The sequence below is a fragment of the Arachis hypogaea genome, chromosome 1 (genome assembly GCF_003086295.3).
Source record: "Arachis hypogaea cultivar Tifrunner chromosome 1, arahy.Tifrunner.gnm2.J5K5, whole genome shotgun sequence".
In the NCBI taxonomy this organism is placed as follows: Eukaryota; Viridiplantae; Streptophyta; class Magnoliopsida; order Fabales; family Fabaceae; genus Arachis; species Arachis hypogaea.
The window spans coordinates 11,906,290-11,933,054 of record NC_092036.1 but is presented as its reverse complement, the minus strand read 5'-3'; the positions used below and the strand labels follow the sequence as shown (position 1 = coordinate 11,933,054).

At 31.6% G+C, this 26,765-nt stretch overlaps 3 protein-coding genes and 1 non-coding gene across 4 annotated transcripts; all 4 read left to right on the top strand.

The window, feature by feature from the left end:
- LOC112805217 (uncharacterized) lies at window positions 1-2,824 on the top strand. The gene is made up of 3 exons (XM_025847645.1): window positions 1-145; window positions 902-1,894; window positions 1,995-2,824. The coding sequence occupies exons 1-3, from the start codon at window positions 1-3 to the stop codon at window positions 2,822-2,824; spliced, it is 1,968 nt and encodes a 655-aa protein (XP_025703430.1).
- Window positions 2,825-17,296: 14,472 nt separating this feature from the next.
- LOC112805096 (uncharacterized) lies at window positions 17,297-18,217 on the top strand. The gene has a single exon (XM_025847587.1). It carries the CDS (start codon window positions 17,297-17,299, stop codon window positions 18,215-18,217), a length of 921 nt encoding a protein of 306 aa, XP_025703372.1.
- A 2,638-nt stretch (window positions 18,218-20,855) lies between these two features.
- TRNAL-AAG (transfer RNA leucine (anticodon AAG)) lies at window positions 20,856-20,936 on the top strand. The gene has a single exon. It is a non-coding gene; the product is annotated as a tRNA-Leu (tRNA).
- A 1,538-nt stretch (window positions 20,937-22,474) lies between these two features.
- LOC112728133 (uncharacterized) lies at window positions 22,475-23,473 on the top strand. The gene has a single exon (XM_025778491.3). The coding sequence runs from the start codon at window positions 22,529-22,531 to the stop codon at window positions 23,420-23,422; it is 894 nt and encodes a 297-aa protein (XP_025634276.1). The 5' UTR covers window positions 22,475-22,528; the 3' UTR covers window positions 23,423-23,473.
- The last annotated feature ends 3,292 nt before the right edge of the window (window positions 23,474-26,765 follow it).

Below are 26,765 nucleotides of genomic sequence, written 5' to 3'. Positions count from 1 at the left end.
ATGCACGTGGCGGATGAAGCTAGTATACAAGGAATGTTTTTGACCTACCATCAAACTAGAGCACGAGCCTCACTCATCGAGTTATATGTTGAGTTTGAAGAAATTGAAGATATTGATTTTCCGGAACCTAATATAGACTGGATGGGTTAAAATACCGAAAGTGATGAAGAGTTTGAAGGTAATTATGAAGTTGTTGGTCCAACTGAAGATGTGGAAGAAGATGATATATCAGTTGAGGGAAATGTAGCAGATGTTGCTAATGCACTAGTGGATCAACATCTATCAGGAGAGCCATCGTTTATGCATATTTTGAATCTTGATGCCATGCATGTTCCAGAATTTCCTGAAAATATGTCAATAGAGGTAAATTTATTATTATTATTATTATTATTATTGTTGTTGTTGTTGTTGTTGTTGTTGTTGTTGTTAGGAATATTTGAATTATTATTAGTATTGTTACGTTGTTATTATTATTATTATTACTAATTATTATTAGTTTTTTTATGAAACTGAAGTTACTATTATTATTATTATTATTGTTGTTGTTGTTAGGAATATTTGAATTATTATTAGTATTGTTACGTTGTTATTATTATTATTATTACTAATTATTATTAGTCTTTTTATGAAACTGAAGTTATTATTATTATTATTATTATTATTATTATTATTATTATTATTATTATTATGCAACGGTAATTATATAAATTATTTTTATTATTATTAGTATTATTGTTATTATTGTTATTATGCGTTAGAAGAATTATTTGAGTTATTATTAGTATTGGTACGTTATTGTTATTATAATTAACACTAATTATTATAAATATTATTATTAGTATTATTATCTAACGGAAGTTATAGAAATTATTATTCTTATTTTGTTTTATCATTCGTGCAGTTCCTACTGTTGTTGTAGATGGTGAATTCGTCGTTGGAATGGAGTTTAACTCTAGAGAAGCTGTGATTGCAGCAGTTAAAGAGTATACCATTCAGAGGGGCGTCGATTATAGGGTGTATGAATCTGAACCGACAACATTTTATGCTAAATGCGTACATTACGGAACAAGTTGTGATTGGCTTATCAGAGTTAGTCTTATAAAAAGACAGTATTGTTGGGTGATAAGGAGGTATAACGGTAGTCACACGTGCATCAGATCTACTATCTCTCAAGATCATGCCAAACTGGACTCTGGTACAATTGCAGAAGCGATAAAATCATTGGTTGAAGCCGACCCATCTCTAAAGGTGAAATCTGTAATTGCTGAAGTGCAGTCGAAGTTCAACTATACAATAAGTTATCGCAAAGCATGGTTGGCCAAACAAAAAGCAGTTGAGAAAATATTGGGTGGGTGGGAAGCTTCTTATGAAGCTTTGCCGACATGGTTTGAAGCAATGGTTGCAAAAGAACCATCAGCAGCTGTTGAGTACGAAACTGCATATGCTTACCGAGGGGATGAGTTGGTTGAGGATCTCAAGATTTTGACGCGAGTCTTTTGGGCTTTCTATCCTTGTATTAAAGCATTTAGAAGCTGCAAGCCACTGGTACAGGTAGACGGCACACACTTGTATGGAAAATATAAAGGGGCTCTTTTGGTTGCAGTATCACAAGATGGAAATGGGAATATCGTGCCTCTTGCATTTGCCATAGTCGAGGGTGAGACCGCCGATGTTTGGCACTTTTTTCTTAACCATCTACGAACGCATGTAGTAAATCGAGATGGTGTTGGTCTTATCTCTGATCGACACGAGTCCATTATCTCAGCTGTAGGTCGTAGTGATGGAGCATGGCAATATCCGAGGGCTATTCACATGTTTTGCATCAGGCACATCGCTTCTAACTTCTTGAGAAGGTTCAAAGTGCCAGGAATGCAGAAGCTGATTGTCAACATAGGTAAATAAATTATTTACATTTTATGCAGTTTGTGGCCGACGGTGAAAAGTTAACAATAAACTTATGGTATTATCTGGATTCCGTTGTTCTCTTATGGCAGGCTATTCTAGAACAGTCCGTGAATTCAACATGCGTTACGAGAGATATTGTGAGAGGGGTGTGGCTTACAAGCAGTGGCTCGACAATATTCCTCGATCACAATATGCCTTGGCATATGATGAGGGACATCGCTGGGGACACATGACCACTAACCTAGTGGAGTGCATTAACAGAGTTTTGAAAGGAGCACGTAATCTTCCTGTGACAGCCCTTGTCAAGGCAACTTTTTACAGACTTAATGCCTTGTTCACAAGGAAGAGGGCCGAGGCTGAGGCTTGTATAAGTGCAGGTCATTTATTCTCTGAGTATGCAACTGAGAAAATCCAGTCTAATCAAACGGCATCAGGAAATATCCAAGTTAATTTATTTGACAGGCAAAATGAAGTTTTTGAAGTACGAGAGATGCCCAGTGGTTTAGAGTTTGCAGTAAATCTGCGTCTAAGACATTGCGATTGTGGTGAGTTTCAGGTCGATCGAATTCCTTGTCGCCATGTATTTGCCTGTTGTGCAAACCAGCACCTAGATTGGAAGCAGTATGTGCATGAGGTATATACAATGGCAGAGATCCGAAAGGTGTATAGAACCCGATTCAGGCCACTAGGAAATCCAACAACATGGCCTGTGTATCAAGGACCACGACTAGTACCAAATCCTCACCTTAGGCGAGTGGCCAAAGGTCGTCCTAAAAAAACACGCTTCTTGAATGAGATGGATGTGCGTGATTTACGTGGTCCTAGGCGTTGTAGACTTTGTGGTGGTGAGGGTCACAGCCGAAGTAGATGCCCGCATCGTGGAGCAGCTAGTGCTAGTGGTTCGGCCCCGAATGAGTAGTTGTCAAGTTAGCTAATTTTTTATTGTCCCATTTATGTTATTTACTCTTGTATTCAGTTGTATCCGTGTAACTCAGTTGATCTTATCTTTAGTTGTATCCATGTAATTGATTTAATCTCTTTTTTAGTGTTGTCCATTTAACTTGTTTAGGTGATATTCAGTTGAAGTTTGGTTCTTTCAAGTCACATTTCACACAATTCAATAGTTAAAGTCTTACATTTTTAAGAAAATTCGGACATAACCTCTTCTAAAAATGAACTTAACCACCCTTTAGGGTTCTTTCAATCTCAACAATTCATCAACTATGTTCACAACTCTCTAAACCCTAGTGTACACTATTATTAAACACTAGTCTCTCTATATATGCATAATAAATATTAGTACAATGGTTCATTTAGAGAAAATTTTCTTCATGTTTCTTGCCATTTTGGAACATCCTTTCTTCACCCTCTTTTTAATGGTTGACGGAGACCATCTAGAGGCACTTTTACGAGCTGGGTCAATCCTAAGGTCATATCCCTTATCCTGGGCACCTGAATGATAACAAAAATTAGCACTGGTCAATACTAATGTATCGATAATATGATTACCAACCCTAATCAAGAAACAATGGGGTGAATAGCAAACCTAAATCAACAGCCAAAAATAATTTAACACAATACTATTACTATATCACTAAATAATATCTCATAAACATAAATATCAATCACATTCAATGCATAACAATCAAATTACCTGCACCAGCTTCGTCAACCATTTCATCACTTGTACCGCCCTCATCAACCGCATCAGGAACTAAACCAACCTGATCGACTTCATGCTCCCCTAAACTAGTCTCCTCAACCGCATTGTCAATCTCCTCCTCATCCTCTTCGGGCATAGAAATCCGTGTCGGAGTCTGCCGACATCCAATCCCCCTATGGACACTCCTACCAGAATCAACAGAGCTCCTCGACATAGAGTACTCAGAAAAGGACCGCGGTGGACGGCTCGCATCCAAAGATAATCGACCAGGACCCTCTTGAGGCACCGGCACCTGTACAGGGTCCTGGGTAGAGAATAAATTATCTACCCATTGAGATGACTCAGGACCCTGAACCCAATCAATAATATGCCTATACTGTTCCTCATCATGTGTCGATGTCCCTAGTATTTGTGTCAACGAATAGTGCGGTGTCTGGGATGGTATGTATTCCTCGTGCATCGTAGAGGGCTGTGTGTATGGCTGTATGGTAGGCTGAGTGAAATGTTGTGCATATTCCTGTGAGTATGGTGGATATGATATAACAGGCTGAGTGAAAGGTTGTGAATATGATGGTGCGTATGGTGGGTATGCATATGCTTGTGGATGTGGTAGGTATGGATATGGTGGGTATGTATATGGCTGTGAATAAGGTTGTTGATCTTGCAGTGGTGGGTGTTGTTGCTGAGTTGGTTGCTCTTCTTGATGTGATTGCTCTTGCTGTGGTTGTTGTTCTTCATTGGCATGCTCGAAGAGACGCAGGTGATGACCGAAACTACGAATATACCAGTCCATGTACTGCTCAGAAGGTTGATAATGGTCACCATGTGCACCGGTCAATACGGATGCAGGACTGTTTAACCACTGTGAGATCCATTTTTCGTGTTCTACGCCCCAGTTCTTGTTTCTGGGTCCCGTCAGCACTATGTTGTGGGACGCGCCGAGTTTCGTTGGTTCAACTGGCGGGTCTTGATGAAAGCCAAATTGTCTTCTGACCCTATCAGTGGGATGCCACTCCACAGTCTCAAAGTATATTAAAGGCACAGTCGCACTCCAGAGCTCTGCACCATCGTTGATCTCAAATGGAATAAGATGTGGCGCAATCCGATTGGGACTGTATGCATCCCACACAAACTGTAAAAAACACATTAAATCTCAAAGTTATAAATGAGCAATCAATTTTTAACATCAAATCTAAATGATGAAACACATACCCCGTCCGGAGAAAGATTGTCCAACCTTCTCCTGACATCAGCAGTTGTCCAATTTTTATACTGCTCTACAGCTGATTGATAATCATTCCACCTGGCATATTGCAATAACTCATATTTTTATAAAAATTTGGACATAACCTCCCCTAAAACTGGACTTAACCACCCTTAAGGGTTCCCTCAATTCATAAATCATTTCAACCATCAACCACTCACCACATCAAATTAAATCATAAGTCATTCATAATATCAGTTACTACAGTAAAAATCACTAAATCCATATCTTAGCTAAATTTTACCTGCGAGCAAGTGGAAAGCTAGTATCCATCGGCAGTGGTCCTATTGATGGCATTCGTAACCATGCCCATACAAGGAGCAATGGCATAGGACCATCAATGTCCTTGCAATCATACCTAGATGCCCGACATAAGGATCGATACATGTGTGCAAGGCAAGCTGAACCCCAACTAAACTTGTGAATCTGAGAAAAGTCACGAAGCAACGGCAAATACTTCCAGTGCACACTGATTCCAGACTTGTCACTAAATAAAGTTGTTCCAAATAGACACATTATGTGACATTTTACATAAATTTCTCTACTTACTGCGTCAGTCAAATGTTGGCGCCGCTTTAGGGTGTGGAACCATGCTAGCTTGACTCCGCTTCCTCTATGGTCGTTCGGGCCAGGAGCAATACCAAATTGGGTCATGCACTCATTTTCTAACCCACTTGTGCTGTGGTCAGTTGATCCAGTAACTGGCAAGCCGTGAGTTCGGAGTCCAAAAATCATGGCAACGTCCTCCAACGTAATCGTGCACTCGCCATGTGGAAGATGGAATGTGTGCGTCTCAAGCCGCCACCTTTCAACTAGTGCGTCTATAGTTGGACCGTGAGACATGATCCTTCCAATCTGAGATATACGATAGAATCTGCTCTCTCTGAGTTGTTCTTCCACCCTAGCATCATATGAGTCTATTTGGTGTAAGTGTCTAGTGTGCAAATTTCTTGAACCCTGATAACAAAAATAATAACTAACTATCAATAACCAGAACTAGTCAATATTACTAAACTAATACTCGGTTTAGTAACAAATATAATTAATAATTACTAAAAATTCAAATAATTTATAAATACTAATTGAATTATTCATTATTAAGCATAACAGTACATACAAAAATTACTTACATATATAGGATATTGAAGATATTCTGATATATGCTCGTCAGCACGTGTGATGTCACGTTTTCCCATTTTTGTCTTTAACGCTACACTAAATTAATATAGAAAGAAATTACTTATATACTTTTTTTATTTTTTACCAAAAATAATAATAATAATAACTCTTTATCTATTTACTAAACACATATCCTAAGAATTACTAATTATCCGATCTAAATATGTTTCTATTATTTTTAATATATATTGCAAAAATGTCTAAAATTACTAAACATACTAAAATTTAATAACAATAATTTTGTTTTCCAATAATTAAATAAAATAAAAAAACGTAATGGTATATATATATATATATTAATAATTAATAATAATTCAATTTTATTATTAAAAACTTCACGCGCTACACATATAAATTAACTAAAAATTTAAACTAATAAAAACTAAAACACCTAATATTTTATATAAAAAAATTTAAAAAATAACCCATGCTCATTAGATAATAATTAAGACTATATATTTTAGTTAAATTTTAACCTAAAAACCTAAATCACTAAAAAATTTTATCCGAATTAAATAAATAATTCTGTTTTGAAATCAATTATTTTAAATAAAACTAAAATTATTAATTTTTTTTTGAATAAATTATTTAAAATATAACTGAAATTACTAAAAACCTCTGTTTCTCAAATAAGTAAAAATTAAAACAAAACTAAACAAAAATTCTAAAGCGGCCTTTCCTTTTTTTTCACATAAATTATATAAATTCAAACTAAAATTAATAAAAATTCTGTTTTTTTAAAAAAAATAATTAAACAAAATTAAAATTAAAAAAATCTATACTAACATTCAACGAATAATATATACACTAACGATACGCTAACAATTAATATTATTATTATAATTATAACTATAACAAAGATAATATATTTTTTACAACTCCTAATCAAGAACTAATAATTAATTTATTCATCTACGTAACCAAAAAACTATTTTAAAAATATTATATACTGTTTTTTTTTTTTTTGAGTTCAAAACAATAATACCCTAACTAACTACTAATAATACGTTTAAATTACTAACATTTTTCTATCTTTGACTAATGCCGTTTTTCTTGTTGCGGGAATGTGGGGCTGCTGTTTTTTGTTGTTGTGGGGATGTGGGGTAAATAAATGGTAACTTCCAGCTTCTTCAAACAAAGTGGATAATGGAAGCTATGGCCTGAAGAAGAAAGAATGAAGGAAGAAGAGAGTTGGCGTTTTCATTAATCGTGTGGGAAGAGAGAAGTAATTGCCACGTGTTGATCATGCAAAACAAAACGTCGGTGACGTTTTGATCAAAACGTCAATGACGTTTTCCACATAACGGCGTTGACGTCTTCCTTGCAGTATTTGACGACTCCCATAGCGACGTTAAATTCCCCTGTTTCGTCATTTTGGTGGATAACACCAACTTTGACCCAATATTAAAAAAAAATGTTCTATTATCATCAAGAATAGTATATTCTAATAAGTCTATGATAATCAGAATCTCAAAATAAAACATAAACAAGTATAAAATTTAAATATAGGGTTAACCTCTAAAAATGTCCCTAAATTATTTAAACGCTCACAAAAATACACCCGAATTTTACTATCGACAAAAATGTCTTCAAATAATTTAAAAACACAACAATACTCAACAGTAAATATATATTTTCAAAAAATACCTTAGAGATTGAATTTTGATGCAATTTTTTGCAAGCATAATTATAAAAATAATATATTATTATACATAAAAATTGGTAATTTTTTGTTAGGTATATAATTTTTTTATAATTGTTTTTGTTAATAACCAATAATACTTTTAAAAAATCACAAAATAATATATACTTAACAAAAAATCACCAAATTTTAAGAATAATAATATCTTATTTTTCTAATTATGTTTGCAAAAAATTACATCAAAATTCAATCTCTAATATATTTTTTGATAAATACATATTTAATGTTAGTTTTTTTGCAAGATTATCTAACATTAAATATGTATTTCTCAAAAAATATATTAGAGATTGAATTTTGATACAATTTTTTCCAAGCATGATTAAAAAAATGAGATATTCTTATCCTTAAAATTTGGTAATTTTTCGTTGAGTATATATATTTTTTTGTAATTTTTTTGTTAACAACTAATAATACTTTTAAAAAATCACAAAAAAATATATACTTAGAAAAAAATTATCAAATTTTAAGAATAATAATATCTCATTTTTTTAAATTATTCTTGTAAAAAACCACATCAAAATTCATTCTCTAAGATATTTTTTGAAAATATATATTTATTGTTGGGTATTATTGTTATGTTTTTAAATTATTTAAAGGTATTTTTGTCGATAGTAAAATTTGGATGCATTTCTGTCAGCGTTTGAATAATTCGGAGACGTTTTTGGTGGTTAACCTTTAAAATATATTTGATATATATTTTTGGTGGTTTAGAATTTAAGAAGAGAAACATACAAAAAAAATTATACGCACTAAAGAAAGAGTTAAGTTAGAATTTTTTTTTCCACATCTTACCAAACGATGGTGAGAGTATCTACTTCTTCAACTTAATTTATATATGTCCTAATTACTCCTAACACAATAATAATATTCTCATATGATCAAGCCACCACCACTGGCATTAACAACACAATCTTTAATTTGTTTAACAAGTTGCAATGTTTTTACACATCGAAAGACAAGGTATGAAGACCGTATGAAACATCTCACATGACAATCAAAAAAGGTTCTTCATTATTTCGTCCCCTTGTTGTTGGTATGGTAATTGAGAAGAAGTTATGTCATTTTCACACAAGATTGATTAGAATTGATGCTAATGTTTCAAAGCGACAAGTCTAAAATTAAATGAAGTTGACTAATTAAATTATCCTTAAATTTTTGTTTTACTTACACATGCTCTAATCATTGGAGACAAGTAGACAACAAAAATCATGTCTTATACGAATGTATATTGTATTATTGTACCATTTTACGGAAGCCTACATCACATGGAATGCAAAAAGATTAGGATTATTTAATTTATAGAGTTTAATTCTGATGCACTGACAGTTATGTAATTATATCCGTTCTTTTAGATAATTATTTAAGTGGTTGATGTAAAAAATAATTATTTTTATTGATATAACATTACATAATTAAATATATATACTTTATACTGATATACAATGCATCAAAATTAATTAAATTCTTATTTATAACATGAATGCAATGTACCTACCTACATTATATTATAATAGAGTAATGTATATAATGTTTGTGTATAAAATAGGAAGTAGTAGTAATCATTATTTCTTGTTCTTTTAGTATCTTTATGCACACTCTAACGAGTCTCAACATAATTTAAGCAATCTTATTTATTGGGGAGTTACTTAGATAAAGACATCTAAAACATTTCTTTTAAGATGTTTTTTAGTAATTTAAAATATAAAACATATAATCGATTAAATCGTGTTATTTTTATCAAAATTAGGTTAGACAAATTAATTTGACCAAAATAATAGTGTATCAAATCTTGAACCGACCTAAATTAATATTTTTTTATAAAAAATGACTGCAATACCTTTATTATAGAAAAAGACTAAAATACTCCTGTTATATATATATATATATATATATATATATATATATATATATATATATATATATATATATTATTATTAATTTTGAAAATTCTAAATCCTAACCCTATGATCCCAGAAAAGTAACAGACTAAAATTTAGGATACTCAAAATTAATATATATAATAGAAGTATTTTAGTCATTTTTTATAATAAGAATGTTGTAGTCATTTTTTATAAAAAAATAATATTAATTTAAACCAGTTCAAGATTTAATTCACCATTTTTTCGGTCAAATTAATTTGTCTGGTCAAATTTTGACAAAAATAACACCGTTTAATCGATTATATGTGTTAAATTTTAATTACTAAAAAATATTTTAAAAAAAAAGACGTTTTAGACTCTTTATCTATGTGACTCCCTATTTATTTATATTGCCAAAACACAAAGAATTTTGCTAGGAAATCAAGAGGGGTATAGCCAACAACAAGCCAACAAAGATTTTTGAATTGCATTCCATATTCATTAATTGTCATTAATTAATAATTATTTAAATTTTAATTTTTAAAAGATACAAAATTAATGATTATTAATTATTTCTTCTTACTCTAATTTACTTTTTACTATTTATCACGTAAATTCTAATTTATCTTTCTAAAAAAAACGTCCAAACTCTAAAAAAAATACCAAAATATAAGATAAAGAATCATCTAAATCTTAAGAAAAAAAACATACAAAACATAAGAAAAAAACATCCAAAACTAATAAAAAAGAATCATTCAAATTCTAAGAAAAAAACGTACAAAACATAAGGAAAAAAACATCCAAAATTAATAAAAAGAATCTTCCAAATCCTAATAAGAGTTATAGAAAAACCTCATCATTAGACACTCAAATAACAACAATACCATTACAGAAACATCCAATCAAATAGAAAAAAAATATCTACTTAGTATAGAAAAAAAAGCATTCACACGAGACTAACCAAATACAATTTACTTACATGAAAAAAAAAAACGAAACAAAAGAAGAGTGAATTATTGCACCGTTTTCGGAAAGCACTTGCACCACGATCAATCGCAGCACCGCTAATAACGTTAACGACCGAGAGTAACCGACAAAGGAGCGCTATATATGAGAATGTCTTGGATGAAGAAGGTTGGTGCTTGCTGTTTGGATGAGAGCAAAAGATTTATCGAAGGTTGACGAGAGGGAGAGTGATTGAAGACTAGGAAGGTATATCATGATTCTCGTTGAGAGTTAAGGAACGTATCCTTTTAAACTTGATTTTGGCGTTAAAACTCATTAATAACAAATATTTTAAATTATAAATGAATAAAATTAAATAAAATAATTATAAATAATTGAATATATAGTTTAATTTTTGGATGGTTAGGAGTTGGTTTCATATACTTTTTTAAACAGAAAAATTTTGCTATTTAACAATTAACACTGCTATGGATACATTACAACATGAGCTATTTGTGTATTTCACTTAAATTTTATAAAAATAAAAAAAATATTGTGTATAAGTATAATATCTGAAAGGTACTAGTTCTCAGAGTGAATTCAGAGAAAGGGAAGAAAGAAAAATGGGGCTGAAAGCATGTGTGTATTGATGCTTGAGCGAAAAACTGTCTCAGTACACATGAGTATTGGCATTTATAGACACAGCTGAACTTTCTAGCAACTGACTTGATCTATGATAGCTGGCAACTAACTATAACTAACTGAATAACTAAGCACTGGCCTAGAAGCTTCTGCTGAGTCAGCAGGAGCCCACTAATTCTAACAAAAAAATTGAATCACAGCCTACTAGTCTAACAAACTAACTGAACAATGCTAACAACATCTCTAAACAGTAGAGCAGGCAGCAGAGAAAGCTCTTTGCTCAACCTCTAACATCATCTCTAATTTCCTTCTCTTAGAGCTTCTGTCAACCTCTAACATTATCTCTAATTTCTTTTTCTTACAGCTTCCTTTTGCCTGACAACATCATCTCTGGCTTCCACTTTCTGAGGAACACTTGCAACTTGTTGTTGGTCACTGACATTGAGCTTGCTTCTGAAGTGTAGGAAGGCTTCAGATGAAACAGCCTTTGTGAATACATCAGCTATTTGCATAGCTCCTGGGATATGACTCATCCTGATTTCTTTTCCATTAACATGATCTCTAATAAAATGGAGATCTATTTCAAAAGGTTTAGATTTGGAATGCAAAATAAGATTTGCTGCTAATAACAGCACTTAAATTGTTACAGTACAACATTGGTTCCTCAGGAATAGGGAGTTTTAACTCAACCATCAAGTTCCTTATCCAAATCAACTCTGCTACTATATCTGCCATGCTTCTGTACTCAGCCTCAGTGCTTGATCTGACCACGACTGTCTGTTTCTTCGAAGACCATGAAATCAGGTTAGAGCCAAGAAATATACAGTATCCACTAGTTGATTTTCGATGTTCTGGATCACCAGCCCAGTCAGAGTCACTGTAGGCAGTATTCCTCAGAGCAGTGTCTTTCTTTATATGGAGACCGTGACTTGCAGTTTCACTTAAATATCTCAGCACACGTTTCACCATCTTCCAAAGTGAATCTCGAAGAGATTGAACAAATTGAGCAAGTTTATTGACAGTATAGCAAATTTCAGGCCTGGTAATAGTCAAGTACTGCAGACTACCTATTACAAAGCGGTAAAGGCTTGGGTCATTAAAGCTTGACCCACCAAGAGCTGTGATTTTGGTTGTAGAGGGAAGAGGCGTGTGACACCTTTGCACCCTACCATGCTAGCCTTCTTCATCAATTCTTCAATGTATTTTTGCTGTGTGAATACTAGACCTACAACTTTAGTTTTGGTGACTTGAATTTCAAGAAAGTAATGCAAATCCCCCAAGTCTTTTAGAGCAAACTTCAAATTTAGCTGCTGAATGACTTTCTTGACCAAACTGGCTGACTCACCTATTACAATTATGTCATCTACATACACAAGAACATAAGTTTTTAAATTGTTGCTGTCACGAACAAACACTGCTATGTCTGACTTGGTTGCTGCAAAACGAAGATCTTTTAACCCACATGCCAGCTTATGGTATCACTCCCTAGGAGCCTGCTTAAGTCCGTAGAGAGCTTTAGTTAACTTGCACACTAATGAAGGATCCTCTTGCTCATACTCTTGGGGCTGTCTCATGTACACTTCTTCAATGAAGTCCCCATATAAGAAGGCATTGTTCACGTCTAATTGCCTAATTGTCCAGGATCTTGACAAGGCAATTGAGAGTAGCAGTCTTATGGATGTAGGCTTGACTACTGGCTATAGGTTTCTGTAAAGTCAGAGCCTGGCTTTTGAGCAAAGCCTTGAGCAACCAACCTGGCCTTGTACTTTTGCAAAGAGTCGTCTGCTACTTGATTTGAAAAACCCACTTGCTTCCAACTGCATCTTTATTAGGAGGAAGTTTCACCAGCTTCCATGTATTATTTTTTATCAAAGCCTTATATTCTGTGTCCATTGCTGCCTTCCATTCAGGGACCTTGAGTGCTTGCTGAACATTTCTTGGTTCTACACTTGCCAAGAAGAGCTTAGGCTTAACTATTCTAGCTTTACCTCTGGTTACCATTGGGTGAAGGTTCTGGGTAGGTACTAGTTGTACAGGTTGAGGGTCAGTGATAGGTAGGACAATATCAATGTCATTGATGGGGATAGGAATTAGGGCTGACGAGGATGCTGTAGGGGCTTGTTGAGTGACTTGAGGATTACTTGACTGCAGGGTATTGATATTGTTACTTATTGCAGGCTCTTGTTGGCTATTTGAAGGGTTGGAGCTGGTTTGAGGCTGATTGTTGACAGGGTTAAGATTTGGGAGTTTGCGGAATGTTGGAGTTGAATTTTGAAGTTCTAAGACTGCTGGTTGATTGTTTTTGGAAAATTGTTTGTAAGGAAACTAGTCTTCAAAAAACACTACATTTGGTGAGATAATAACCTTTCCTTGCTGGGTGAGACACTTGTACCCTTTGTGTGAAGTTCCATAGCCAATGAATGTACATGGAGAAGATCTGAACTCCAGTTTGTGCTTATTGTAAGGCCTTTGGTGTGGGAAACACAAGCAACCAAACACTTTGAGATTTTCATACGAGGGTGGCTTTCCAAACAGCTTCTCAGCTGGGGATAAACCATTCAAAACAGGTGTTGGTAGTATATTGATGAGTTTGACGGCAGTAGTGAACGCTTCCCCCCAGAACTTTATAGGCAATGATGCTGCTGCCAGTAGAGTGAGTCCAATTTCTACCACATGCCTATGCTTCCTTTTAGCTGAGTCGTTTTGTTGGTGAACATGAGGACAGGAGAACCTATGCACCACTCCTTTATCCTGCAAACTTTTTGATAGGCTAATATACTCAGCAGCATTATCACTTTGTATTGACTTTAGTTTAGTGTTAAGTTACAATTCAACCATTTGTTGGAAATTATTAAACACTGTTTTTAACTGAGCTCTAGTCTTGATTAGGTACAGCCAGGTAAACTTTGAAAAGGCATCAATAAAATTCACAAAATACCAATTTTTATTTCTATCTGGGAGGGGATCAGGCCTCTAAATATCCGAATACACAAGCTGCAAAGGATGTGTGTACATTATTTGTGAAGAGGGAAAAGGCAATTGGTGTGATTTTTCTATACAACAAGCTGAGTAACTTATCTTTTCGGGTGAGACAGGGATTTTGTAGGCTTTTAATGATTTTGAGAGTACATTATGGTTTGGATGGCCTAATCTAGCATGCCAAAGTAAAGACTCATCCTTATTTCTTACTGTAGAGACATAAGCAGTTGGTGTTTGTGTGTTGTGAAGATTAGCAAACTTATAGAGGCCTCTCTCTACTGTGCCTTGAAGCACAATCTCCTTTGTGTCTTTAGTATTTATACAGCACCTATCATCATGGAATTCAAAAAAGATCTTGTTGTCACAGCAAAATTGGTGGACATTCATCAAGTTCTTAGTAATTTCAGGAACACATAGCAATTTCCTCATATGCAATAACCTAGAGCTTAGATTTGTTTTAAAACAAGAATTTCCAATAAATGAGATTTGCAAACCTATTCCATTGCCGATCACAACTTGCTCTTTGCCACAGTATTCTTCTTTTTCCATCAGATTTGTTCCTTATGAGTCATGTGGTATGTAGCACCCGAATCTGGATACCAGTTTGGGTCCTGGACTGTGCTGGTGTTGATAGCATGTTGCAAAAGTTAGATTCAGGCTAAGCAAGCTTATCTGAGCTGCTGTGACTGTATCCTTCTTTTCTATAACTTTCTTCTTCATATTGGTCCTCACTGTATCTGTACCAACAGGTTCTTGCAGTGTGGCCAAACTTGTTGCACAACTGACATTGTGTTCTGTCATTTTCATATCCTTTAGTACTATATGATCTTCCTCTTCCGCTAAACTGACCTCTTTCATTTGTGAATTATGCCCCATTTGCTGAATCTTGTGATGGCCTTCCTTCACCAGAAAAATTTCTACCTCCTCTAAACATTCTGCCTCCTCTTTCTCTGAATCCACCTCTGAAGCCTCATCTTCTTGCTTGTGGATGCTGGTTATAGTTTCTGAACTCTGCTATATTTGCTTGCATAAACGCTTCAGGCTTTCTGAATTTTGCAAGCATGCTTTCATGAGCTAGTAGCAGTGCTTCCAACTCAGCAACAGTTATGCTTTCTGACCTGGCAAGTACTAAAGTGTAAACTGATGAGTACTCTTCTGTTAAGCCATTCAAGATTGCGCTCACATGATCACTTTCTTTCATCATCTCTCCTACAGAGGCCAGTGCATCAATTGTGCCTTTGATCATTAGTATATACTCAGTTACAGATCCTTCAATTTGGAGAGTGCTGAGTTTGTTCTTCAGCTACATCACCTTAGCTTTGATTTGTGAGGAGAAGTGATCTTCTAACCTTTTCTACACCTGTTGTGTATACGTGCATCCTACCATTCTGATGGTGAAAGGCTTGCTCATAGAGGCTAACAACCATGATTTTAGAAGTGCATCTTGTCGTTTCCACTGCTGATATTATGTATTTGCAGTTGTATTTCTTCCATCTTCTGAAGTCACGAACTGTAGAGGAACTCCTTGTCCTGTAATGTGGCTCAGCATATCGTTTCCTTCTATTGTCGAAATTGCTTGATCCTTTCATTGCAAGAAGTTCTCCTCATCCAGTTTCATTGAAATTGGAGTTGCTGTGAATCCTTGAGCCATGACTGTTCTTGGATCTTGGATCATGATGTGTAAAGATGTGAAGCTGAAGGTTCTGATACCATGAAAGGTACCAGGCCTCAGAGTGAATTCAGAAAAAGGGAAGAAAGAAGAATGGGACTGAAAGCATGTGTGTATTGATGCTTGAGCGAAAAACTGTCTCAATACACATGAGTGTTGGCATTTATAGACACAGCTGAACCTTCTAGCAACTAACTTGATCTATGACAGCTGACAACTAACTGAATAACTGAGCACTGGCCTAGAAGCTTCTGCTGAATCAGCAGAGGGCCACTAATTCTAACAGAAAAATTGAATCATAACCTACTAGTCTAACCAACTAACTGAACAATGCTAACAACATCTCTAAGCAGCAGAGCAGGCAGCAGAGCAAACTCTTTGCTCAACCTCTAACAATATCATCGCTTAATAGAATGTAATTGATCATAATTACTTATTTTAATGCACCTTAATTATCCTATCTAACATTATTCTTTAAAGATAAATTACTAAAAAATATTTTTTATATTTAAAACGAAATTCAAACTCCTAATTTCTTAATTAAGAAATAAATCAGGTGATGATGAATTTTTAGGTCACACCCACATAATTAACATTATTATTTTGTGCATGTTGGAAGCTTGACCGAATATATAACCCATATGTAGCCCTATACACCAAATCAAAAAAACCTAGATTTTGAATCTATTATTCCATGCTAGATTCTGCCTCATTTTGTCTTTTTCTTCATTTTACTTATTCACCTCTCTCTTTCATGTACAATGAACTACTTACAAGATTGATATTAAAAACTAGAGAATCAAGCAATGCCAGCGCTTTTGGATTTCATCAAAATGTACACTGCTAATGATTGTGGAGACAATAAGAAAGCATGCCTATAGTACATGTCTGCACTCTCATATATGCTCTCAATAATTGGTATTTAATTTAAATACACAATACATAGATTTTTATTTTAAAATAGAAGTGGAAGTGGTGAAATGCAGGTTTACCAGGGAATTTATGATTTATTTAATTTAATTATATATATATATAATTAAGAGTTTAATTAAAAACTTAATTTTTTCAATCGATATCAGATCTTGAAATAATATTTTTATCTTAATTAAATTTTAATTTTAAAATTTAAGTTCTAAATCTTAAATCTTAAATTCTCAAAAAAAAAAAAAAAAATAGAGTTCATAAATAGCAATAGAACTATATGTTACTATGTATATGTTGGCAACTATAATGGATTTGAAACTAAAGAAAATATTTAGGTATTGGTAGTTGTTGGCCAGAATGATAGGTACTAATTAATTAATAATATTTTTAAATTAAAAGACATATGCATACAATAAATTAAATCAATTTCTTGGCACATGAAGCACCCATGTGTTGGCCGGTTTCTTCTTCCAAGGTTTTTATATATAAAACGTTGTCCATTCAAACCAAAGTTGTTCATTTCATCATTAATAGAATTCCAGCCACTATACCATAGATTAATAAAATGTGTTCTTATTATTTCGTAGCAACTTCAGATCAAGTTCACTACCATGTTAGATCCATTAGCTTGCCTTCTAGATTACACCCTTTATCCAACGACATCGAAATCGAGCTCAAGAATTTCGAATTATTATTAGCATCTTCATCATCATCAATGGATTATTATTCATCAATCACAATTAGTAGTAGTGTTATGAATGCAGATTTATTAACAAGGCTTGTGCATTTGTACAATTGTGTGAATGAACAAATCATTGGTTCTTCACTCTCCCAAAAGGTTCTTCTTCATGATCAAGATCAAGAAAAGTACTTAGATAAAGTGCTCGATATGTCACTTGTTTTTCTTGATGTTTGTGGATCGGCAAGAGAATTGTTGCAACTCGCGAAAGAACACGCGCAAGATCTTCAATCGGCGTTGCGTCGCGGAAAGGGTCAAGATTGTTCCAGCATTAAGAGCCAGATTTGTGATTACTTTTGTTTCAAGAAAAGGGCAAAGAGGGAAATCTCTAAGATCCTTAAATCATTGAAGAAAATGGAAAATAATCATGGCTTTGTTAATAGTAAGACACATTGTTTATCAAATGTGTCTAAAGTTCTAAGAGAACTAAGCATTGTAACCATTTTGGTGTTGAGAAGAGTACTAATTTTTATGTGTCCACAAGTGTTGAAGAAAAAGAATAATATTGGTGAATGGTTATTATTGTTCTCTAGAAAAAAGAGGGTCATCAATAGTAATGAAATTGATGTGTTTCCATGCACAATAGTTAGGAAAACCAATGGTTTTGTTAAGGATGATTTAGAAATAGTTAAGAGAAGATTAGAGGGAGTAGATGAGTGTGTTAGAGAGTTAGAGGCAGGACTAGGTTGCCTCTTTAGGTGCTTAATTAGACATAGAGTGTCACTCCTTAATCTTCTTACTCCCTAAAAATTTATTAGAAATTTTGTACATTTTTATTAGCATAACTTCATAATGTGATTTATGTAATATTAATATGAATCTACATCCCACCATCATCTTTTCTTAATTTTAATGGTATGAAATTCATTAACGATGGACATATAAAAACATCAAACAAATCTTTTTTTTTTTCTTTCACAATATTGTTGTTATGAATTCTATATTTCACTTTCTGAACTTAACCTATGATTCAAATCAAGTTGCCACTTTATTTATCATCTTAAATAAGTATTAGAATTTAAATTTCGTTTTATGCATGCGACAATCTATTAACTAGTGATAACCTTTTAAAATAAAGCTAAAATTTACTATACACTAATTTTTAACCTGTCAAATTACGAATATTGTAGATGAAAAAAAAAACTTACAAATACGATGACCAATTAAAGATCGACAAGTTTGCTTGGATTTTTTAGTTTATCAAAAGTGTGATATAGTATTGTCTAAATTAGGTTTTGCGGTTGATTTTAAAAACAAAGTATAGTTGGATAAATTGCATCCATTGCAAAAGACATATATAAAATTACTAATTACTCCCATAATCATCTCTATTCCTTTTGGCATTACTATTATAGAGGGGTAGTACGGTTTTCATATATAATCATTTTAAGTTATACACTCTTGCATACAAAATTACAAACGTGTGATCAAGTCTAGCAGGTATTATCATAACAAAAATTTTTGGGAATAATAATTTTTAGTAATTTTGGTTAGTAGTTAGTCAGTATATATGTTAAATTATCTTTAATAAATAATTTTTTTAATTTATATATGTAAATTTTAATAAATATAAAAATAAATTATATTAATTTATGTATATAAATTCTAATAAATATATATATAATATATATTTTTTATATATAAATTTCTATAATTATGAATATAAATTATTATTACTGATTAAATATTGACCTAAAATAATAATATTTACTCGTTACCTAACATTATTGTTATCAAAATATCCTTAAAAAAAAAATTAAAGATCTATATATACACACATGCAATAATATAATATGCAACGATTATATTAGAAGGCCAACTTGCTAAGCCATTCGCTGCCACTTTTTGTCTCTTAACTACTTTTTTTTATGAGGTGGCAGCATATATATAAGACAATACCCTATTTGTTGGAGCACATGGAAATTAAATGACAATTTTGATTTATTATTATTATTATTATTGTTATTATTATTATTATTATTTGAGATTCTGATAAGATCAGTTAACATTTATGCTTTTCCAATCATCTAAAATTTGGTCCGGACATGCATGCATGAACATGACTACACATTTCGCAAAGTACACAAGGACAAATGAATAAAAAATGTAATAATTCAACTAATAAATTAAAATTATAAAATTTAATTCAGACAACTATATATACAAATAAAATATATATCTATCTTATATATGATCGAATTTGTAGTTGTTAATTCAATTAATTGAAGGTACAGCAGGGAACAATGCAGATTGCTTTTATTCTAAGTTCCTAACTCCGAATATTGTGCTTAGGTACATTGCTCTAAACATAATTTTGTTTAAGACGTAGATGCATGCCCAATAATAATAAAACACACGAAAACAAAGAATAAGCATCTTACTTTTAATTAAAACGTGATTCTTATGCACACCCGCTTTATGCTTTCAAAATAAATCTCTTTCGGTCTTTCCACTACTTTTTAATAGGACATAGCTTAATTAATAATTATGATGTTTTAATTTTGATAACATTTTAATTTCCAATGTTAGAAAGACAAAAACATTATTGTTGATGATGGAAACTACTTTTGGATACTGTTTTTCGCTGTTAAGAATCCGTTCAAGGTATAGTTTGTCGTAAAAGAGGATACGTCATCCTATCTTCTCTAATGATAAAGTATATGTTGGATTTCAAAAAATACGATAGATATCTGCAAAGAATACTCTAACATTAAAGTCAGTAATAACTCAGAAAAAAGAAAAAAGTGAGAGTAATTTAAATAAGTATTAAATTTTCACAAGTTCTAACGTTTAGCTCACATAGACTTATTTATGGAGAAATGACTATTTTTTTTTGTTATAGCGCGAGGTTCCTATCCACTATTTGGTCGTGCCAATGTTTGAATTCGAATGTAATATTTTTTTCAGTTGTGTATGATATTTCTCGTTCCAACAAACTAAGGACTAACCTATCGCGGCGGATCAGAGCTCAATTTAAGAATTTGCTACTAGTTAATAGGTTACTACATATACAAAATGAAATTTAAACCCCGATATTTATTTAAACAAACTAATAAACTAACCACTAAAATAACTCTTCTCCTACAGTATTTTAAAAAACATGTTAATGTGTCATCTTAACTAGGCCTGCGATTCTTTACTTCCAAATTTGAAATCTATTTCCCTTGTGGGCCTTTTCTCATTTATATTTTGGTATACGGGCCTTCCTTATTGGGTTTTACTAATAAAAGTATCCTCATATTAAATAATGAATGGCCCTTAAAAAATGTGGTCCATTAAAATATTCTGCTTATGTGATGAATCAAATAAAAAGCAAAATGAGCGACCAAAAATACAAAAAAATGACAAAATTAATTAAAAATTGAAAGACTACTTGACCATCAAAGTTGAGATGGCCGAGTTGGTCTAAGGCGCCAGATTAAGGTTCTGGTCCGAAAGGGCGTGGGTTCAAATCCCACTCTCAGCATTTATTTTATGTAGTTACAAATAGCCAAGAACTAATGGCAATTGCGATGATTTATTTATTCTTTATAGTGTTATTCTCGTGTAGCATATTCAATGTAAGGGGGAAAAGAAAAACACATTTCTTTCGAGAGTTATAAACTAACACACCAAAAGACTAGTTATCTACATTTTGCTATCATATTGCCAACATAATATCTAATGTTGTAATAATAATAAAAATATAGATTATATACACAATTAGGTGAATGACTTAGCAACACAGCGTAGCCACATGCCATAAACCTACTGAATCAAATCTTTCACAAAATATCAACTAGTTATTTTTGCAAACACGCGTCAATATATATTACCAATAATTAAGAGATCAGAAAGGGGGAAAAATTATGAAAGATTCTTTCCCTATTAGCACGTCATTTATACAAAGCATTCTTAGTAACTTAGTATCATATTTAACGGTAACATATACATACATAAACATTATATATTAGTATTAATACATGCCACTCGTGCACATATTAATTTAATCTTTGTTTAAATATAATTGACCCTTGGTTCTCGGGATTCTAAGTAGCTTATCTATAACTCAAATAATTGTGGATCTCAACCTATGCAAATAACATTTCTTTAATAATCCATGTTTGCGGTTGAAGCTCCTTCAATTTGAGACAAATCAAACAAAGGAAATTAAGGGCACCCCATTTTATAATGAATTTAATTTTTGTGTATTTTCGGTATAAAATAGTTTTATACATATATTTAATTACATAACATTACATTAGTAAAAATAATTACCTTTTATATTGATCATGTGAATAATTATACAAAAAACGAATGTAATTATACAACTGTATGAAATACTTTACACTGTCAGTGCATCAAAATTAAACTATTTTATAATTTGAAATGAATAGGGTAATGTGGCAACATAGGAGGCAAGCTTAGGGGATGAGTAATGAGTTGTGTTTACCAACACACGGAGAAGAAGCCAAGTATACAACCTAAGGTTCAAAAACATTAATTTAACACTTGCTATGAGTTGTAATTTGTAACTATATACCCTTGTGGCCTATCTATGATTGTGTTACATCACCTATAATAGAGCACAATGTTGGGAAAGATGTGACAAATAAACCAAAATTGTAGGGAGACCCATGCGGGTATCACATGCTCCCCACTTAGATTAAATTGGGTGATATTTAATTTTGCTATAGCTAACTTTTTTTTTTTCAAAAAAGAAAAAACTTTACTTATATGATGAGATATGATATTTACTATTTGAACACTTAGGAAAATGGCATTATTAATTTTAAATTTATTAAATAGTTAAAAGAATTGTATATGTTGGTGTGTAAATGAATAAAGATTTTCCTTTTAGTGTTGGCAAATTGTGAAAATTTAAGTGTTAAAATTTCTGTTTTTTTAATTATTTGTTATTTAATTTAACCTTGTGGGAGTTGAATGGGAAATGGATAATGTTTAATACCTATATAAATAAGAAGACTCAAGGATTGGTAATAGCACACCAAAGTTGAGCTTCCATTACAATATTAGAGGGAAACTAAAAAAAAGAACAAAAGAGAGGAACAAAAAACCATGGCAAGCAAGTATCAACTTCGTTCCATTAGTTTGCCATCAAGATCTCATCCAAGCACTATTAGAGTTGATGAAGAACTCATCAAGCTCAAGACATGGGAAGCAACATCAACATCAACATCTAAGTCAATTGCCATTGGCTTTTCCTTGCTTCAAGATTTGTACCTCTCATTGGATGCATTTCTCAACATGGCATCAACACAACATGTGATTTCTCAAAACCAAGGTGGTGATGAGAAATATTTTGAAGAGGTCTTGGATGGTTCAATGAGGGTTTTGGACATTTGTGGCATCACAAGGGACATTATGCTACAAATTAAGGAGAATGTTCAATCCCTTCATTCTTCTCTAAGAAGAAGAAAAGGAGACTCAAGTGTTGAGAAAAGTGTGCTTGAGTACAATTTATTCACCAAGAAGATGAAGAAGAATGCCAAGAAGGTAATCACAAATTTGAAGCATATGGATAGCAAATTTGGGGTGTCACCAATTTTGAATCTTGGTGACCACTTTGGTGCTGTGGTTAGGGTTCTTAGGGAAGTGATACTAATGAACTTGTTTGTGTTCCAATTACTATTGTCTTTCTTCAACATGTCAAAGTCAAAGTCAAAGTCAAAGTCAAAGTCAACCAAATGGTTGATGGTGGCAAAACTTGTGCACAAAGGGGTCATAGCTTGTGAAGATAACTCAGAAAATGTCAATGAGTTGCAATGTGTGGAAGCATCTCTAAGTACCCTTTTAATTGAAGGGATTAATAATGGTGAGAAGATGCATATAGCACATGAAAAGTTGGAGGCTTTGGAGAATGTTCTAGAAAGCCTTGATAATAATTTGGATAGCACATTTAGGAACTTGATTAAGACTAGAGCCTCCCTTTTGAATATGATCTCTCAATAGAGTTTTCTTATTAGTTAGCAATGTAATTTTGTCTCTAAATCCTATTAGACATCCAAGTTTTAGGGATATGCTGAGGATTTGAAATTTTCTTACCTTAGTTTTTTGTAAATTTGTATAATTCAAAGGTTAGAAATCGAATTTTCTTACCTTAGTTTTTTGTAAATTTGTATAATTCAAAGGTTAGAAATCGAATGCAAAGAAGAAGCTTATTGTTATATTCTATGTTGTGGTTTCAAAATGCCATATACTTAATTTTATTATTTTTTTCATATACATCTAATAAAATATTTTTTTACACCAAAATTAACTATTAAAATTAATTATTAATATATATTTATGTATAAATACGTTTATAATTTAATTTATCTTCGATATATATTTATATTTCAATATGTATTATGGCTGATTTTAGTACACGTAGCATAATTGTACATCTAATTTTCTAAAACCATTTAGTACATGATGTTCAATGGTAATAAGCACAAGCTAATAATTAATTTTAAATTTTAAGCTTTTCAAAAGTGGCTATTAAAATAGAAAAAGTCTAAGTAATTAGCATGTTTTTAGTCTCTGTAATAAACAATTTTATTTTGTCACTAAAAGAAAAAATATATATATTCATTAATTAATTTTCTTATTTTTTATATTGGTTATAAAATTATTAGTCATGTAATTTGATTAATTGTAAATTAACACTTCTTAGACATACTTTCTTTTCATTTTTTTATTTACAAGGGTGCATTCATGTGTGATTATTAGTATACCAAACTTTTTAAATAGTTGCCTTAGTTTTGCTTTACATTAACTAATCAAATCTTGTATTTATGTTCACCTTCTAATTATTTATGAACATTTTGTTAGGAGTCATCAATCATAATAGGATTCATTTTATTTATTCGTTTACCTATTTTTATTTTTTAATTGTTTATGGTATCTCCTAATTCGACAAGTCAATAAGTAATTTATCGCAAATTTAAATTTTATTTAAGAATTTGTTATTAATCAATATTTGCTCCATATATAAAACAAAATTCAAACTTCTGATACTTTTTCAAACAAATGAATAAGCTGATTATTCGATCAACTCGGATTGGTTATTTTTATTTTTTAATTTAGTTGGTTGCAAAAATGACAAATTTATAGTTCTGCCTTCAAGACATAGTCATCAAAAGTGATGCAAAGGAGTATGGTCTGAACTACACGTGTTGACATATGATTGAACTATGCCATGACCTTGAATATCAAGAAAGATAAAGGTTTTAAAAACTTAAATATGAATAAATATAAATATATATGATGACAAAAAGATAAAGGCTTAATTATGTATATTGTTCCACCGTTCGGTGCAAGAAAAGAATTCCTTGATTAATGGGAACTTCACATGTCTTTTTTCATGTGTATAATTTCAACAATGTACCACTCCTACTTTTCTTTATAGAAAAGCATATTGTATATATGGGCATATGGCTTATATTTCTGTCCATAAGAAATGAAAGAAGAAAAATACTTTATCAACAAATGCTAAATGCGTTCATGTATGCGTTCATGTATGTTCCTAGGTTATTTAATTTGTTTTGCAAGTTAAATGCGTTTATGTTCCTACTTCCTAGGTTTTGTTCAGTAAGTCAAAGTATTATATGTATCTTTAATAATCATGTTATTAGTTACTTGTATAAAAAAATAGCTATTAATTATTATACAAAATACATTATAATTAGCTATTAATTATTATATAAAAATACATTATAATTCATTTTTAATGACAAATTTTTAGTGGTAATAATATATGTCTTAATTTATGTTTTTGCGACAATTATATATTTGTCGTTATTATTATATATTATAACAACAATTATATATTTTTTGCAACCACTAAAAATATTTTTGTCAATAATTATATAATTATCATTAAAACCTTTTAGCAACAAGGCATAAGACAGTTATTGTCTAATTACCTATAAATATACTAGCAGCTATTGTTATTAAAAACAAAATAAATAAATACTAAAAATAATTTTTCTATTAATAATATATATTTTGTCCCTATAATTTTTTTCCATCATACTACTAGAAAAATATTTAATTATTTTAATAAATTTAATTATTTAAATAACTAATTATATAATTAAAAAATGTATAAATTAATACATACATATATAAATATAGATAATAATTAATTTAATAGCTGATTATTAATATACATACAACATTTTTCTTTGATATAATGCATCTTAGTAGTTCATGGATATACTCATAGAGGTTTCAATTTCTCTAGAATTATTTTAAAATTATAATTTGATGTGTTTCAAAGCAGGCCTGCCTCCTGATTAAATAATGCTTTATATATGGCATCCCTATATAGTATATATATTTTAGAAGTCATGCTATTTCTTTAGGAAACACAGAGAATAATATGGTATTAATATGACAAATCATATATATGTATGTGTCAGTCTTCTTTCTTTGGTAAAATAACCACGCCCCTTGTGATGAAATAATTTATCAATATTATTCCACATAAATACTATTCAATTAAATAGAAAATAGGTATGATAGATATTATACCAATCATATATATAAATTTCATTTTTATAATCTATTTTTTAGGCCGGCAGAGTTTGGACTTTGGACCATTCAAGATTGGTAGCTATCTTTCTTAATTATTTTTAAAGAATGAATTGTGATATACTCATGATATTAAATTTTTGTGGTGTGACACAATTTATATTAAAAATATTGGTTAGGAGTTTAGATAAAAGAGAATATTTGGTTAGGAATTGGTTTTATTCATTCACACACGGCGAGATCTATTGTAAAGGATCTCATTCAAAGAAAACAATTAATATTAAAAAATAATTCTCTAAAAACAAAAATTATATGATACATACTATTCGTGCAATAATATAAAAAATTAATAATTTGTGTTCACTATATATATATATTAATTAACTTCATTCTTGAACCAACCTCTACATTAGATTTAATAAAGAATACAGTATATATATATATATATATATATATATATATATATATATATATATATATATATATATATATAATCATGAATTATTATTTGTTCATATCCATCAATTATGATTAAGTGCAGAGAACATTGGAACAGAATCCTTAAATGGTAAATTGGTAACCGACCTTCATGAACAAAAACCATAGGCACCATAAATTGTTGCTTAGATTCATTGAAGTTATACAGATACAAAGGCATGGACAGAGGAATTGGTGTTTTTAAATGTCTCCTTTCTTGTTCTATAAAACACGGAGGGAAAAAATTTGTAAGGTACACCTTCCCCATATGTAACAACAAAAATTGAGGTATTTCAATTTT

Excerpts from the sequence above, each read along its gene's own strand:
- LOC112728133 (XM_025778491.3), top strand. The coding sequence starts at position 22,529 with ATGGCAAGCAAGTATCAACTTCGTTCCATTAGTTTGCCATCAAGATCT.
- LOC112805217 (XM_025847645.1), top strand. The coding sequence starts at position 1 with ATGCACGTGGCGGATGAAGCTAGTATACAAGGAATGTTTTTGACCTAC. Across the intron at positions 146-901 it reads ACCTAATATAGACTGGATGG|TTCCTACTGTTGTTGTAGAT; the intron begins GTTAAAATACCG and ends TCATTCGTGCAG. Across the intron at positions 1,895-1,994 it reads GAAGCTGATTGTCAACATAG|GCTATTCTAGAACAGTCCGT; the intron begins GTAAATAAATTA and ends CTCTTATGGCAG.
- LOC112805096 (XM_025847587.1), top strand. The coding sequence starts at position 17,297 with ATGTGTTCTTATTATTTCGTAGCAACTTCAGATCAAGTTCACTACCAT.